We start from the raw sequence: 15,242 nt of genomic DNA, 5'->3' as shown, positions 1-15,242 counted from the left end.
ACCCACCGTTCTCACCGCCTTTGGTCCTATGAAAGCAGAAAAAAAAAGCCGCCAAAAAGTTTTCTGGTTGCAACTTTTCGTTCCACTGAGTGGTATTGAACAGGCCACAAAACTCAGTCATGGAGAGCACAAGAGTGTTTGTCTCAGGCCTCCCGCCGACTTTATCCAATGACCAACTCAAGAAACACTTTGCAACTCGCTTCCAGGTCACGGATGCTCATGTTCTGCCGAAACGCAGAATTGGCTTCGTGGGCTTCAAAAGCCCCGAGGTGGCCCAACAAGCTGTCTCCTATTTCAATAAGACATATATGAAGATGTCTAAGATCTCAGTAGATATTGCTAAGCCAGTATGTCTCCCTTTTTGTCTATTTGCTTTTGTCTTATGTTTTCCCCGTCGAGCTCGCTGACCGTTGAAGGTGGTCCTGTAGCTGACCAATATGATTCTAGATTGATTCAGAGCCTACCCATGGTGCAGACAAACCTGGCAAGAACAGTAGAACACTGCCTAGTGATGCCACCGGAAGTACTCTCAAGCGTAAACGCGATGGGGAAAATGTCCCTCAGGACCCCAAGACGCAAGAGTATCTTTCCTTGATTCAGCAACCATCCAAAACCAGAACGTGGGCGAATGATGATAAAATACCTGCCCCGGTTGAAACGGACTCACCTTCAAAAGAGCAGCCTGCCGAAGTTGATGGTGACACCCAGGAGGAATTGACCTACGCCCAGAGGAAGAAGGCAAAAATGGGTCAGGATCCGAGGGAGAGCTCACATACTTCAGAGAATGCTGGCCATTCACCGACAGCTGATGAGGATGTTCAGCCTGTACCGGAGAAGGATGAAGAGGAGCAAGAGGCCCGGCAAGAGAACCAGCCGCAGGCGCCTGCGTCTGACTCTGATTGGCTTCGGTCGAAGACAAGTCGTCTCCTGGGCCTCCTCGACGAAGATGAGCAGGTGGCTTTTGAGCAGCCCGCTGCACCCGTGGACGATAAGCCGGCTGCTGACTCTGATGTTGACATGCCCAATGCTCCGAGTCCTGAGAAACCAGCCGTTAATGACTCTGAAAAAGCGCCTACAGCTGCGGAGGTCGACACAAACATCGAAAATATCCGCATTTCAGCACGACTTTTCATCAGAAACTTGTCCTATGAGACGAGAGAGTCTGATCTCGAGCCATTGTTTTCGCCGTTTGGCAAGATAGAAGAGGTAACATTACTCTTTCCCCCCTTCACTATTTCATATTTCCCCGCATTACACCTTATGGTGTAACCCCTGCTTGAATGATGATATACTCCTGATAGGGACATCCGATGCAAAAGCAAATGATGTGAAATCAGAAGAGAGAATTTTAGTAGATGCCTCTCGTTATCTGATAAAGCAGCTTCCTCAATTGTTATAATTTGTCAGCCTCCATCGAAACGGTTGCTAATGTTTCATTGACTCCAGATTCATGTTGCTTTCGATACTCGATCCACCATCAGCAAGGGATTTGCCTATGTCCAGTATGCTGACCCTGACTCAGCTATTGAAGCGTACAAAAACCTCGATGGAAAACATTTCCAAGGTCGATTATTACATATACTGCCGGCCTCACTGAAGAAGACATACAAGCTGGACGACCATGAGCTCTCAAAGCTGCCGTTGAAGAAACAGAAGCAGATTAAGCGAAAGCAAGATGCATCCTCATCAACATTTAGCTGGAATTCGCTGTATATGAATGTAAGAGCGCACTGGGACCTCTTTTTGCTACAGGTGAACGTTTGCTAACCTATATAGGCGGATGCTGTCATGTCTTCGGTGGCGGAGCGGATTGGTGTTTCCAAAGCTGACCTGTTGGATCCGACCTCGGCAGACGCTGCGGTCAAGCAGGCCCACGCTGAGACTCATGTAATCCAGGAGACGAAAGCTTACTTCAAAGCAAATGGCGTAAATTTGGACGCCTTCAAAGAGCGAGAGCGCGGAAACACGGCAATTCTCGTAAAGAACTTTTCGTATGGCACAAAGAGTGAAGACTTGCGCAAACTGCTTGAACCCTTCGGGAAACTCACCAGACTCTTGATGCCCCCGAGTGGTACTATAGCCGTTGTGGAATTTGCGCGACCGGATGAAGCGCAGAAGGCTTTTAAAGGTCTCGCATACCGCAAACTTGGAGACTCAATTATTTTTCTAGAAAAAGCACCAAAGAATCTCTTCGATGCAAATGTCTCACCGCAAGCGCCGCTGCCTGAAGCTAAAACCGTTTCTCAAGGTTTTTCAACTGCGGATACTTTTGCAGCAGACGAAGGTGATGAAGAAAACCTGGCCACTGCGACGCTATTCGTCAAGAACCTCAACTTTTCTACAACTAATCAGTCCTTAGTAGAAGCTTTTCGGCCACTGGATGGCTTTGTTTCTGCTAGGATAAAGCTCAAACCTGATCCTAAGAACCCCGGCCAAACACTGAGCATGGGATTCGGTTTTGCCGATTTTAAGACGAACGCCCAGGCCCAGGCTGCTCTTGCTGTGATGAATGGCTACACCCTTGACCGACACGCACTGGTAGTTAGAGCATCTCATAAAGGTATGGATGCAGCGGAGGAAAGAAGACGCGATGACACAGCAAAGAAAATTGCTGCACGACGAACCAAGATCATCATCAAGAACTTGCCATTCCAGGCCACGAAAAAAGACATCAGGTCGCTTTTTGGCGCGTATGGCCAGCTTCGTTCTGTGCGGGTTCCGCAGAAATTCGACCGGTCTGCTCGTGGTTTCGGTTTTGCTGACTTTGTAAGCGCTCGCGAAGCGGAAAATGCCATGGACGCGCTGAAGAACACGCATCTTCTTGGCAGAAGATTAGTATTGGAATTCGCGAACGAGGAGGCGGTCGATCCGGAGCAGGAGATCGAGAGGATCGAAAAGAAGGTAGGGGAGCAGCTGGACAGGGTCAAGCTCCAAAAGCTCACGGGAGCCGGGCGCAAGAAATTCACTGTAGGGGCCCAGGACGAGGAAAGCTAAAGTCCCTTATCCCTGTGGGTAGGTACAAAAGCAGGTTGACCTGCGCGATATCATCCCTTGCATCCCGGAGAGAAGCAGCGGACACGTTCCTGTCAAGTACCTACATACATACGCGTCCTGCAAAGTGCCGCCAACTCCGTGCTTCCGAAACTCAGATACCCTGTATCCCACTTCTATCTTCGTGGGATCTCTTTCAATATCAATATCTCCTTAACTCCTCTACAACTAGGTGCTCGCACCCTGGATATCCCAAATTCTCCTAGGGCTACGAGCTGGGTGCTCGTACATTCCGGTCCTGCCTTTCGTAATACCCTCGACATTCTTCATACATGACAATGCACGAATGTTGATTGATCTGCTGCATTCCGCGGAGCGGTCTTTGCCACTCATACCTCTATCGTCAGCTCATCTACACCGATTCTGCAGTAGGTATCAACGTCTATCTTCGGAATTGCAAAATCTCCGAACGGACGTTGACTGGATGGTGCTCCCCTGGATGCCCCTTGCATTAGTTTCCCTCAAGTTTCGCCGCGTCTGATTTGCTGCATCACACTAGCACTGTCTGCCTTTCTTCGTGACCTTGGCCGAACGCGTGAACCTCAGCAGGAGTTTCCCCCGCCTTGAGGACAGCCCAGGTAGCCCTCGAGGGGGTATGGACCCCCCAAACAAGCAGCGTGTTCCAACAATGCTATTACTGGGGATACATTCGTCGTCCCCCTCGAGGGGATTCCTGACCTCTAGTATAAACACCATGCTGCTCGCTTTCCACATTCTCTTTCCCAGGCTCTGACATTCTCCTCAAGCATCTACGTTCTTCATTGCTGTTTTGTCAGCTTTGTGCGTTCTTTGCCAGACGGTAAACATTTGGGCAGTTCTCAGTATCTTGTCTTTGGAATTTGTTCTCATTCTTGAGAGCAAATCTTTTGGGTCTGCTCCATGGCTACCGACTGGCAACCCGAGTGCATGGTATCCCAAAACCAAGCAGCTCTGGAGAGCGTAGGGGCCCATTCAGACCGAGCTCTTCAGAATACGTCTGGGAACGTACAGGCTTACGCTGATAGCCTCGCTCACAGTGATCCTGCGGGACGTGATGACCACCTCCAGCAGTTCACCCTCAAGTACCCTCACCCTCCTGTCCCAAGTCACCCACTGCCGACTGCTTCTACCAGCCTCTATCACCCCCAGTATCTAAGCCAGCGATACCAGGCTAAGAAGCTGCGACGACTTCAATCGAATGGGTCTTCATTCGCTGGTTCTCGCCGAGCTAGGAGTTACCTCAAATCGCAGAAGTACCTGGAATATAGGGCTCGCCCGCGTCGAGACACTGGTAAAGATGGAGAGCCAGTATGGTCGGACGAACTTGAGGACGCCTTCCAGCAAGGTAAGCAAGCACTGTTTGTGATTCAGTTTGAATAAACGCTAACTATAACCATAGCACTTGAGGCAAACCCGCCTATGGGTAGACGCAAGTGGTCCGAACGTGGAAAGTCCTACGGCCGGAACGAACTGATTGCGGAATACATCTACAAGTTGACAGGCAAGCGCAGGACCAGGAAGCAGGTCTCTAGTCACTTGCAGGTTCTTGATTCGTTCCTCAAGGGAGACCCTGACTGTAAGAAGCAAAACGTGGTCTTGGATTTATTCATAATCTGACAAGTTGCACAGGGGAAAGACTTGTGCGGGAACAACAAGCAGATCGCTCAGCCACCCAGGCCCAACCAGCTGGACCGAGATGGAGGGCATCCATTGACAGCCTACCTTCGAGCCACTACAGCAGTCACGTAACTTCCTCTTACTCTGAGCCCATGAGATATCAGCCTCCATACACAGCAGATTTGCAGCTACCTCAGTATCCTACATCAAACCACCAAGATACGAACCCCAATGCTGTCCATGGCCTCAGCTTTGACATGTGGGTCAGCGCTCCAAACAAGCCTGATCGGATTGATGATGCCTTCCATATCTATACCCGCCTCCAGGGTGACCAACGCCAAGCGCCCATGCCCCTGGAAGAATTTAAGAACTGGCGATTGTCCTTTCCTCTCTTGAACACATCATTCTCTGACGTGAACGATCCACTTAACTGCGAAATAATTCTTCTTGAAACCAACCTTGAGCTGATGGATGACTTCCCTCCCATGGGTTCAAGGTTGGGAATCCAACTGGAACTTGACATCGCAAACCCTACAACTGGAACCGCACCTATGACCAGCCAGATGGAGAACTGGACTTGTAGGACTCACATATACGAAGACGGCAGACGAACAATGGAGGCATACCATAATATCGCTAAGCCACATGGTACGAAGGTCAAGCCACCCTTCGAGTCATCATGGTGGGCGAAAACCTTCACCTCGTTGACCCAAGAAAAGCGTGAAGTTGAGAATACCGGACACCACCACACTGCTGATGAGCGCACCCGGCGCTACTTCCATACTCTGACTGCAGTCCAAGAGATCCGGGCTACTGTGCCTCCTCACCTACGACGTCTGCAGAACTCTTATCAAGGTTCATCTGGCGAAGAAAGTAAGAGAATGGCTATCATTCTCTGGAAGTTCCGCCAAACACGACCAAACGAAGTCGGCACTACGACATGGCGAAGACTTCTCACTTCTCCTGACCGTGCCTTGACCAATAGCCCGAGACCAACAACCGCTATTGATCTTCCTCCGCTATCCTTAGATTCGATTTTGCTTAGGCCCACCCAGAGTGTTTACCAGACACCCCAGGCACCTCAGGCACCTCAGGTACCCCAGGCGCACGATTTACTGCACCATACCGGTCCATCACACCAGCACTGGCCTCTGTACCAACCCTCCCACGACCACATTACTGGCCTGTATAACACCGCTGGAGCCTTTGATTTCCTCAACAGTACTACAAAAGCTGAAGACGGGCTATCGGATAAAACCGCGTCTACCTCAGTGCTTGATCCTTTTCCTAACCTGCAACAGCAGCAGCAAACCACCAGTCAACCCACCGGTGTCAACGGTTCCAGTGGCGGTCCAGTGATGCTACAAGTCCCTGATTTGCCCCTACCGCCAAACCTTGGGACCTATGGGCTTGGCTACGAAAGCCACTATGTGCCGTCGCAACACCATGGAGGGAGCTTGCAGGGCCACAATAGCAGCAATGGACTGGGCAGCTTTTTCGTACCAAGCAGCCAGTCACTCGACGACATTAGTCACAGCCATGCACCATGGTCAAACCCTAGTACTACTATTCCTGGGGACACCAATGGCGGCAATTATCACCATCTCTCGTATCCTTCATCTGATCATTCGGTTGCTGTATCTCGGGAGCCGCACCAACACCACAACAGTTTCGAGGGGTTATTGCCCCCGGATGATCTCGTTGGTATCGTTGGAGGGATGACTGGCGATCCTGGTATGAATGGGGCTGGCCCTGAGCATACCACTTCGGCATACACTGAACATACTGCTGTCGAGGCAGCGTAACAGGAGGGATTTAGGGCTGCATCTACGGCGACCGCGATCCTGCGTAATATTAATGATAATCATGGCTGCACAAAAAGTGTATAATTCTTTTATATCTTTTCATATCTTTTTTATTTTTATCTTGCCTTTTTCCTTTCCTTCCTTCCTTTTTCTTTCCTCCTTCTTATATTTAAATCTTCTTCTTATTTTTCTTCTTCTTGTTTGTTTTTTCCTTTTCTGCTTCTATGATTCCCTGCCCCGCGTTCTTTCTATCCTGTACTATAATGGTGGAGCACCATGTATGGTCTTAATGCTTTGGGCGTTTTATTCTGCAATACTTTTCCTTCTTTGGTCTGAGATAGCCGCGCCTTCGTTCTAATGGATTGAAATAACCCGAATTTTTTTCCTTTTTCTATTCCCAGTATTGATCCCCTGTCCTAGAGGCGGGAAAATCCGTAGAGCCTTTCGGCCCTGAACCAAATGTCGATTTATCCGGCGTCGATTTTAGCCGGCGCGATTCTTCCTCTTTCTTCCATCCCCACAATGTTTCATTACAGCCGGCTCACTTTAGCCTCCTTTCCATTCTATGGCCCAGATGGCCTGGCTGCCGCTTGCACTTTATCCTTTGGGTGCGGAGGAGGGGTCCATGGGGGGCAAATTTGTCGTACGCGTTCTCTTCTCTTGAGCCTTTTCTTTATTTCTTCTTCTTCTCTGCTCTAGTCTACTCTTTCTTCAAGACCAACATACGAAACCATTCAAGATGACAACTCCCGCAATTAAGCTTAACAGCGGATACGATATGCCCATTGTGGGCTTCGGTCTCTGGAAGGTGAACAATGACACCTGCGCAGACCAAGTCTACGAGGCCATCAAAGCCGGATACCGTCTATTCGACGGTGCCTGCGGTACGCAAGACAACAGGCCCTGCACACAGTTTTTTTTTTAAAAAAAAAACATCACTAACTCCATCTCCACCAGACTACGGCAACGAAGTCGAAGCCGGACAGGGCGTTGCACGCGCCATAAAAGAAGGCCTCGTAAAGCGCGAGGAGCTCTTCATTGTCTCTAAGCTCTGGAACAGCTTCCACGACGGTGACCGCGTCGAGCCTATCTGCCGCAAGCAGCTCGCTGACTGGGCTGTCGACTACTTCGATCTTTACATTGTTCACTTCCCCATCTCGCTGAAATACGTCGACCCCTCGGTCCGGTACCCTCCAGGCTGGGACTCCGAGAACGGCAAGGTCGAGCTCGGCAATGCCACTATCCAGGAGACTTGGACGGCGATGGAGTCGCTCGTCGACAAGAAGCTTGCCCGCAGTATCGGGATTAGCAACTTCAGTGCGCAGCTGCTCCTTGACCTGCTGCGCTATGCACGCGTGCGTCCTGCAACGCTGCAGATTGAGCACCACCCGTACCTGACTCAGACGCGGTTAGTGGACTTTGCGAAGCGGGAGGGGATTGCGGTCACGGCGTACTCATCTTTCGGGCCGTTGAGTTTCCTGGAGTTGGAGGTTAAGCATGCGGAGAAGACGCCGCCGCTATTTGAGCATGACGTTATCAAGGGCCTCGCGAAGAAGTATAGCAAGACCCCGGCGCAGATCCTTCTGCGTTGGTCGACGCAGCGTGGTGTCGCTGTTATTCCGAAGAGCAACAACCCTACTCGCCTGGCGCAGAACCTTGATGTTGTTGGCTTTGACCTTGAGCCTTCGGAGCTAGAGGCTGTTAGCTCTTTGGATAAGGGTTTGCGCTTCAACGATCCTCACAGCGTGAGTACTCAATCTAGACTCCTTCATTTGGTGGATCTATGCTAACAAGGACTCATAGTACGATTTGCCGGTTACTATCTTCTAATCGGATATTGCTTATAGTTAATGCTAGTTTAGAACAACGCCAATCATGTTTACGGAACTTTCATAATGACTTTTGAGCGTAGATAATCTCAAGTTGAATCTTTTAGATCCGATGTACTAAAGAATAAATCAAAATCAAGTTCATACAACGAACCTTAGCCCTAGAGCGTAGTTATGGGCCATTGCCATGCCAAGACTCCAAACTTCCGCGATCCATTCAACTCCGCAAAAATTCCGCGATCAACATCATCAGACCACTTTATTTCTCTCCCTATCAATCCACACCGCTGCAACGGAAAGAAGAAAAGCGAGGATGTCGTTCTTCTCAAATCTCGCACAAATTCAAGCCCGCTCATTATACATAAAAACGCAGCCATGCTCCCGCAATCTGGAAGAATCGAAACTCATCCTCGCCGCGCTCCAGAAATTCGGCGAAGTCGTTAGCTTTCGCAACAACAGAGTATGTTCGCCCTTCATCCCCCCACCCCCCAGAATGCTCTGATTAGCAAGGAGGTTTTGTGTCTGACTGGTGAATGTCTAGTTGAACCCATCAAGAGAAGGCGATTTCGGCATATCAGGCGCTCCAAGCGTAAACACAATAAACGTAACCTTTGACTCTCCGCAAGCCGCGCAGGCCGCAATCAGCTCATCCCCTCTTGTCGTTGACCTCCGTGGTACTGGAAAATCGAACCCTCCCAACAACGCGAATACCGGTGACAATGCCAACGCCGCCGCCGCCGAAGCCAACAGCGACGCAACACCCCTGCAAGATCTTAAACCTCGACCGGGAACCTCGACTCGGCACCCGCGAACAATGATACGGTGCTCCATCACAGAATCCAAAGTGGACCATGTGTCAGCGGCGAAGCGTAACCCGTTCTCTGGGACTTTTAACCCGTATGTGCGGAGTCCTGTTTATAAAGGTCTTGTGGACATTCTAGATAAAAGATTGAAGGGGCTAGCGGATTGTTCAACAGCGAGAAAGACAAGTCAGCCTCCGAATTTATCAAAGGCTTCGTATGATTCAGCTAGTGCGATGGGAGGTGGATCGTTGTTCGGGTTATGGAAACAGAGAGACGTTTGGCAGAGAAAAGGGGAGGCGGAGGTGACAATACCGGGGTTGATTAAGAAGATAGAGGAGTTACAGATGGAAATTGAGATCCAGGGCCCGCAAGAGGACAAAACCGAGGAAATAGCGGAATTGGAGAGGCAGATTGAGCAGATGGAGAAATGGGATAAGAAACAAAAGCAGGCTGAGACCCGACAAGGATCCAAAGAGAAGAGGCTCAGAGCCGTTAGGAATACGGAGAAGAAGAAAGCGAAGGAAGAAAGGATGAGGAAATGGCGCGAAGAAAAGGGACAGGAAGAGAGCATGGGGCAGACGGCCGGGTGAAACTCGCCGAACGATATGCGCTATACAATTCTCAACAACCGTGAAAATCCTAAGGTTGCGTTCTGGGCAACTTGCCGATCCAAGAACGAAAGAAGCAAATGAACGCTTCGCGCCAGACGTGGTAATGATGCTCCAACCTTAGTACTCATATACCTACGCCATTCTGCTACCTACTGGGCCGAGAGGCACCGCTCGCTCCAGGAATGAGACTCACAATCTACCGGAGCAACCTAGTCTGGGTTTAGATATCTAGAAGGTAGGACATATTGGTATTATTATCCATCACAATGTTACAGAAGTGTTCGCCGTCGAGGCAGACATCCATCATATTCGAGGCATCATCACATATTATTCTTGATAGCAATGATCAAGCAATTCGTACAAACGCTGTAATACTGTTAGTGAATCGTCCGGTTTCGCGGCATGACAAAACTTACTGGCGTCAATTTGCATGATCTGCGGTATGGCTAACCGCACCTTATTCCGGTATACTACCGGCCCGTTGGTCTGTAGGGGATTCCCTTCAAAGTACACTGTTTTCAGGTTCTCCTTATCTTTCAGCTCCCGTTCTACCTCGTTGAAGTTGGAGAGTTGGTTGTTAGATGCCCATAGCTCCTCCAGGTTCTTCAGGTGGGATAGATGTTCAAGATTGGAGACCTGGTTATTCGAGAAGTCTAGAACACTAAGATTGGTATTTGATTCTAATCCGGCGAGGTCTGTAATAGCGTTGTGCGACACGTAGAGTTCTTCGAGGTTCTTGAGAGACGAAAGGCCGTTGAGACTGGTGAGCCTATTCGACTGAATGGAGAGGATGCGAAGGTTCGAAAGCGCATCAAGATTCTTCAACTCTGTAATCTTATTCTTTCCAAGCCATAGCTCTTCCAGGGCACTTAGTGTTTCGAGGTTCTCAATTTCCTTGGGATCAATGTTAGATCATTTCACGGGACCCCATAAACTCCCACCAAGTAACTCACCCGAATCCTATTAGCTCCCAATTCTAAGTTCTTTATTTCCGTTAAGCCCTCAAGCCCTTCAATCTTCGAGATCCTATTCTGCACGAAAAAAAGTTCCTTCAGCTTGACCAAGTGCGAGATGTTTTTGATATGCTTCAGCTTATTAAAGCTCAGGTCCAGGCTCGTCAGGTTCTTAAAATCATCGAGCCCCTTAAGATGCGATATAAGATTGTCATAAACGTCCAATTCGCCTAGCGTGTCGCCGAGACTTGAGGGTAATTCGATCCGCGATATCTGGTTTTGACGCAAACATAATCGCTATTCCAACACGTTTAATTAGCATGTAACGGCCAGGAACGAGGGATACTGTATACTCTATATTCTCACCTGGAGCTTCGAAAACCGCTCCAACCGCAAAGCTGGAACGGAGCTTATCCGACAATGTACGAGGTCGATATCCTAGTAGGTGCCTTGTGAGCATTCCAAGAATTCCAGGTTCCAGCTCCCTAGGTTTAATGAATATATACCTCGACATCTTTATCCTCATCTTCTAACAGATCTGGGGCGGAAGACATGAGTCAGTACTGGGGTTTTCTTGCAGCTGATTCTTCGACGTGGAAAACGACGTGCGGTGGTTGTGAACTCACCCTCATCCGCATTGATCTCCTCCACGGGCGGTGCGTCCTCGTCCGAGTAATCTGGGTCCTCTAAAGCCTCCGGGTTCGTTATAGTTGCTTTGGGTTCAACGCGTAGCTTCCCATCCCAGCCTTTGCTGTCTTTCATGGTCGTGTGGTTCCGCGGATGAGGGGTCGGTGGGGTGGTGTGAGTGAATGCGATGTGAGGTAGCGAAATTTGGAGGCGTATGGCAAGCCGATCGGCGAAATTTCAAGGTAAGACGAATATATACTCGGGAGAAGTGCAAGGCAAACACTTTTTGTTTAAACAAGCTTTGGAGTAACGCGGAGGCGATGGGGAAGGGAAAGGTCTCGAGAAGCGGAAAGACCAGGCGCGTGGAGCCACCGGCGTCATGCTTGGCTTTGGAGTGCAAGTTTGTAGTATTCACTATGACTACGACCGCTGCTCACTACTTTTGCAGAAAGCATGAAATAAACTGCAAGCGGCACCGATTGTATAATACTTACTTTTTTTTTTTTTTTACTTTAATGAAACACTTAAGCTGTATTGTAAATGATGAGCGCTTTTTATGTACAGCGCGCGCCACCATGGTACATATACATTGCAAGCCACCAATGATCGAGAAGTCTGGGTTGATGAGACTATAAAAGGTACCAGAAACTGTGACATGGGTATGGAGACATGGATGCAGATGCTACTCGCTCGTGAAGTCTCCAAAATCAAGATCAAGGAGAAATGAAAATCATAGCCAACAAGATGACATAGGGTCTGTTGCAGGGGTGGAGAGATCAAAGATTCAAAGGCTAGTAAGGATAGTAAAGGAACTCGGTGGGATGTCAAGTCGAGCCCCCTCGGGGCATTGGTTAAACAAAAGGAGTAAAAGACTGTTATAAGGAGAAAGAAGCCAAGAATAAGGGAATGTAAATTGAACAGCGTATACATGAGATCAGCAAAAGAAAATTTAGCTGATAGCCAAGACGGACGCCTGCGAAAATGCAACGCAAAAGGGGGTAAACTTCTTTGGGGATCGATAAAATAAAACAGAAATGAGGAAAGGTATCGGCTCGCTAGGAGCGTGTACATGAACTGGGCTGTTAAGAAAAGAGATAGAAAATGCACGCCATCATATATAGCCAGGCGACTCTTCTAGCCGCCTTGATAGTTTTGAAAGTGGTTGCGCTGAAGCTCTCAATGCGTGTAGGCGGGGGTAGAATGTTAGGGGGGATTATCGGCTCCGTGCGGTTTGTCAGGATAGAGCGGTGGCATGAAATCAAACAAAGGGAAAACCAGCTGTTTTTTGAGTCCGTACGCGCAGTAATTTTACAGATGTCATAGCGTAATGTCGAGAACCAGACTAACGTCTCTCACCTGCGAACCGGCGAGGTCTTCGAGGACGGGGATAAGATCGAGAAGCTCGTTATCGTGGGCGTCAGAGAACCAGCTACTGATGGGTATCGCATGTTGAGGGTGGAATATATAGGATGTTGGAGAGTTATCGATGATGATCGTCTCTTGAAGGTCACGGCCAACTTGGGAGAGGTCCTATAATACAAAATCAAAATCTGATCCCACGAATATGGAATAAGTGAACCGTTTGTGCTTACCTTGACGTAGTTGCCCTGGTGGTTGTAACAGCTGTCACGGAATAGTCTGTGATGCACGACACCATGAATGTCCAGTTGGTCCAATAGAGGGTCACCATACTGAGCGAACTTAGCAACTATACATCCGAGTATGGCGGCGATAACTTACCTTTGAGACTGAAGCCGTAAACACGACCACTTCATACAGCTCTCCGACTCGCTTCATGAATTGATCAACGCCAGGCCGTTTGATCACATAAATGTTATGGTACTGGCCTTCAATCTCCACGGGTATGGTGAAGTCGGCACGTTCAAGGACCTGCGATTTATATTGTCAGCTCAGGGCCTTATGGACAGCGCGGCGGGTAGTATGACCTTGAAGCTACTGTGCACTAATGTCTCATCGAGATCCAAAACTAGACATTTTCGACCCTGTAGATGGGGTAGGGCTGGAGGTAATAGCCATTGCTCGGCTTTCTCTTGGACGGATATTTCCGGCTGCTTCCCTAGCGGTGGAGGAGGTGGTAACCTCACTGCCTCTTCGTCGTGTGGAACTTGCTTTGTGTCTTCCTCAGTCGTCGCGGCTGGAGCAGATATCGCAGACTCTTTCGTCTTGTGGCTTTCTGCCGCATTTTCCTCCGCCTTAACATTATCGCCAGATTTTTCGGACACTGTGGGTTCTGTCTGGGCGACGCCGGTTTGAATAGATGGCTGTGTGTCCGAAGGTGAGGTTCCACTATACACTTTCGATGGAGATGTATCTTGAGTAGATTCGGGTATGGTCGTCGCTGTTTTTGTTCCGTCAAACTGTGAACTTTGCTCCCCAACGCTCACTATCCGTTCTTCATCTAGTTGTGGGGTTGGTTTGTCAGAGGCCACATCCATATTGGGTTTTTCATCCTTGAAAAAGCTCGGCGCCTTTGACTCGGCCGTACTTGAATCGGCCGCATTTACATCTGCCTTTTCTGGTGTTGGCTGGGTCTGCGGAACTGATGGTCGCCTGGTAGTCTTCTTCGGGGGGATAGATCCGTCCTCAGGGTCGACATCGGAAGATGAGCAGCAGCTCAGGAACGCAAAAAGTTTGCGTGAGGTTTTGGGCGGTTTCTCTGATTTTGCTGGATCGTGCACATCCGGGCTGACGGTCTTGTTATTCTCCTCCAGGCTGGGCTCCTCAGGGTTCTGTTCCCGGGACCTCATGCTGCTCCCCCTACTTCTATCTCTTCGACCCCTTAAAAGACTTCTTCGCGAGCCACGCAGTGTGTTCTCGGACCCGTCATGCGGTCCATCTTGGTTTCTATCTGAAGTCGATGGCCTGTCTGCTTTCAAAGACGTCCGCGATGGCAGGGCCAAAAGTCGATGTTTCTTCGGAGCATCGGCAGGAGCGGCAGATGGCGCCACTTCAGAAGGTTGAGTGGTGGCGGATGGCGATTGAGTTTGTTCAGAAATGTTGGGTTGGGTCGAGGGAGCCGAGTTGTCTGTAGTCGCAGATCGGCCTTCAGGTGGCGATTCATTACCTAAACGGGGAAAACAAGATGTTAGAATCGACGCGACAGAGGATAATCAATGGTTAGACGTGAAACCGAGATATAAGAAACGTACCTGATGCGAGAGAGCCCGTCGCGATAGGCATTGGTGCCTCTGTGCTCTTTGAAGTCGACGGGGGCGGACCTCGTTCTGGGCTTCCGCCGAACATTGGGGGTGACGGGAGGAAGATACCGACGAGAGGATAGGATCGGGAGGAAGCGAGGACTTGGGCGCGGAAGCAAGACGCCGGAAAGTACGCACAGGATGACCACCAGGGTTCCGCCGAAAGAATGGCGGCTCAGAAGGTGCGGAAAGGGACGCCTCCTGGATTCAGCGGTCCTGAATGATGGGCGAGGATGAATGGGAGGAGGCAAGCAGACCGTGGGAGAGTTGGGTTACCCAAGGCTGAGCAGAGCAGGCTAGCAGCAGCTTCTTGGCCCGGACCACCACCGCCTTCAATAATGCGCAGCACCACTCCGCACCTGAAGGAGAACTGGTCGAGTTGCCGCAAAGCACCCTTCAAATTCCTCGTTGTTGCACGACAAGCGACGGTAAAACAGATATGCGGCCAGGCAGGTTTGCTTCGAAAGGTTACTCGCAGGATGTCCAAGGGTCAAGTCCAGAGGGATTGGAGATCTGGGAGTCCGTCACGTGGCGCTCCCCAGGTGTACCTCTTCGACCGCGCAATATGAGTGGTGCATTTGCGGAGGAACGAGTACGCTCTGAAATATGGTGGGAGAATTATTACAATACCACCAAGTAATATAATAATAAGAATAGCAATAATGTGATGGATGAGTGGTGTCGTGCGCTAGGGTCATCCACTTGGTTGAAGAAGGGCAATCGCATTAACAGGCCCTGGCCAAGCGGCA

The 15,242-nt window shown here is 49.7% G+C and overlaps 6 protein-coding genes across 6 annotated transcripts; 4 read left to right on the top strand and 2 right to left on the bottom strand.

The window, feature by feature from the left end:
* Positions 1-119: 119 nt before the first annotated feature.
* On the top strand, positions 120-2,994 carry mrd1 (RNA-binding ribosome biosynthesis protein MRD1; the record flags this gene model as incomplete). The annotated part of the gene is made up of 4 exons (XM_041697753.1): positions 120-347; positions 448-1,206; positions 1,447-1,719; positions 1,777-2,994. The coding sequence occupies 4 exons, from the start codon at positions 120-122 to the stop codon at positions 2,992-2,994; spliced, it is 2,478 nt and encodes an 825-aa protein (XP_041551006.1).
* Positions 2,995-3,930: 936 nt separating this feature from the next.
* Positions 3,931-6,452, top strand: abaA (transcription factor AbaA; the record flags this gene model as incomplete). Its single annotated transcript, XM_041697751.1, has 3 exons — positions 3,931-4,375; positions 4,430-4,606; positions 4,660-6,452. 3 exons carry the CDS (start codon positions 3,931-3,933, stop codon positions 6,450-6,452), a joined length of 2,415 nt encoding a protein of 804 aa, XP_041551005.1.
* Positions 6,453-7,191: 739 nt separating this feature from the next.
* Positions 7,192-8,282, top strand: XYL1 (aldo/keto reductase; the record flags this gene model as incomplete). The annotated part of the gene is made up of 3 exons (XM_041697750.1): positions 7,192-7,336; positions 7,410-8,197; positions 8,256-8,282. 3 exons carry the CDS (start codon positions 7,192-7,194, stop codon positions 8,280-8,282), a joined length of 960 nt encoding a protein of 319 aa, XP_041551004.1.
* A 312-nt stretch (positions 8,283-8,594) lies between these two features.
* Positions 8,595-9,674, top strand: APUU_11637A (uncharacterized protein; the record flags this gene model as incomplete). Its single annotated transcript, XM_041697749.1, has 2 exons — positions 8,595-8,741; positions 8,823-9,674. The coding sequence occupies 2 exons, from the start codon at positions 8,595-8,597 to the stop codon at positions 9,672-9,674; spliced, it is 999 nt and encodes a 332-aa protein (XP_041551003.1).
* Positions 9,675-10,041: 367 nt separating this feature from the next.
* On the bottom strand, positions 10,042-11,410 carry APUU_11636S (putative protein phosphatase PP1 regulatory subunit Sds22; the record flags this gene model as incomplete). The annotated part of the gene is made up of 6 exons (XM_041697748.1): positions 10,042-10,061; positions 10,112-10,589; positions 10,649-10,945; positions 11,015-11,086; positions 11,155-11,186; positions 11,275-11,410. 6 exons carry the CDS (start codon positions 11,408-11,410, stop codon positions 10,042-10,044), a joined length of 1,035 nt encoding a protein of 344 aa, XP_041551002.1.
* A 1,182-nt stretch (positions 11,411-12,592) lies between these two features.
* psrA (putative general stress response phosphoprotein phosphatase Psr1/2) lies at positions 12,593-14,539 on the bottom strand (the record flags this gene model as incomplete). The annotated part of the gene is made up of 5 exons (XM_041697747.1): positions 12,593-12,805; positions 12,868-12,966; positions 13,016-13,165; positions 13,222-14,360; positions 14,446-14,539. 5 exons carry the CDS (start codon positions 14,537-14,539, stop codon positions 12,593-12,595), a joined length of 1,695 nt encoding a protein of 564 aa, XP_041551001.1.
* Between the last annotated feature and the right edge of the window lie 703 nt (positions 14,540-15,242).

This window comes from Aspergillus puulaauensis, chromosome 1, assembly GCF_016861865.1.
Source record: "Aspergillus puulaauensis MK2 DNA, chromosome 1, nearly complete sequence".
NCBI lineage: Eukaryota > Fungi > Ascomycota > Eurotiomycetes > Eurotiales > Aspergillaceae > Aspergillus > Aspergillus puulaauensis.
Note: the sequence above shows the minus strand (reverse complement) of the source record. Positions and strands in the feature narration are given on the sequence as shown.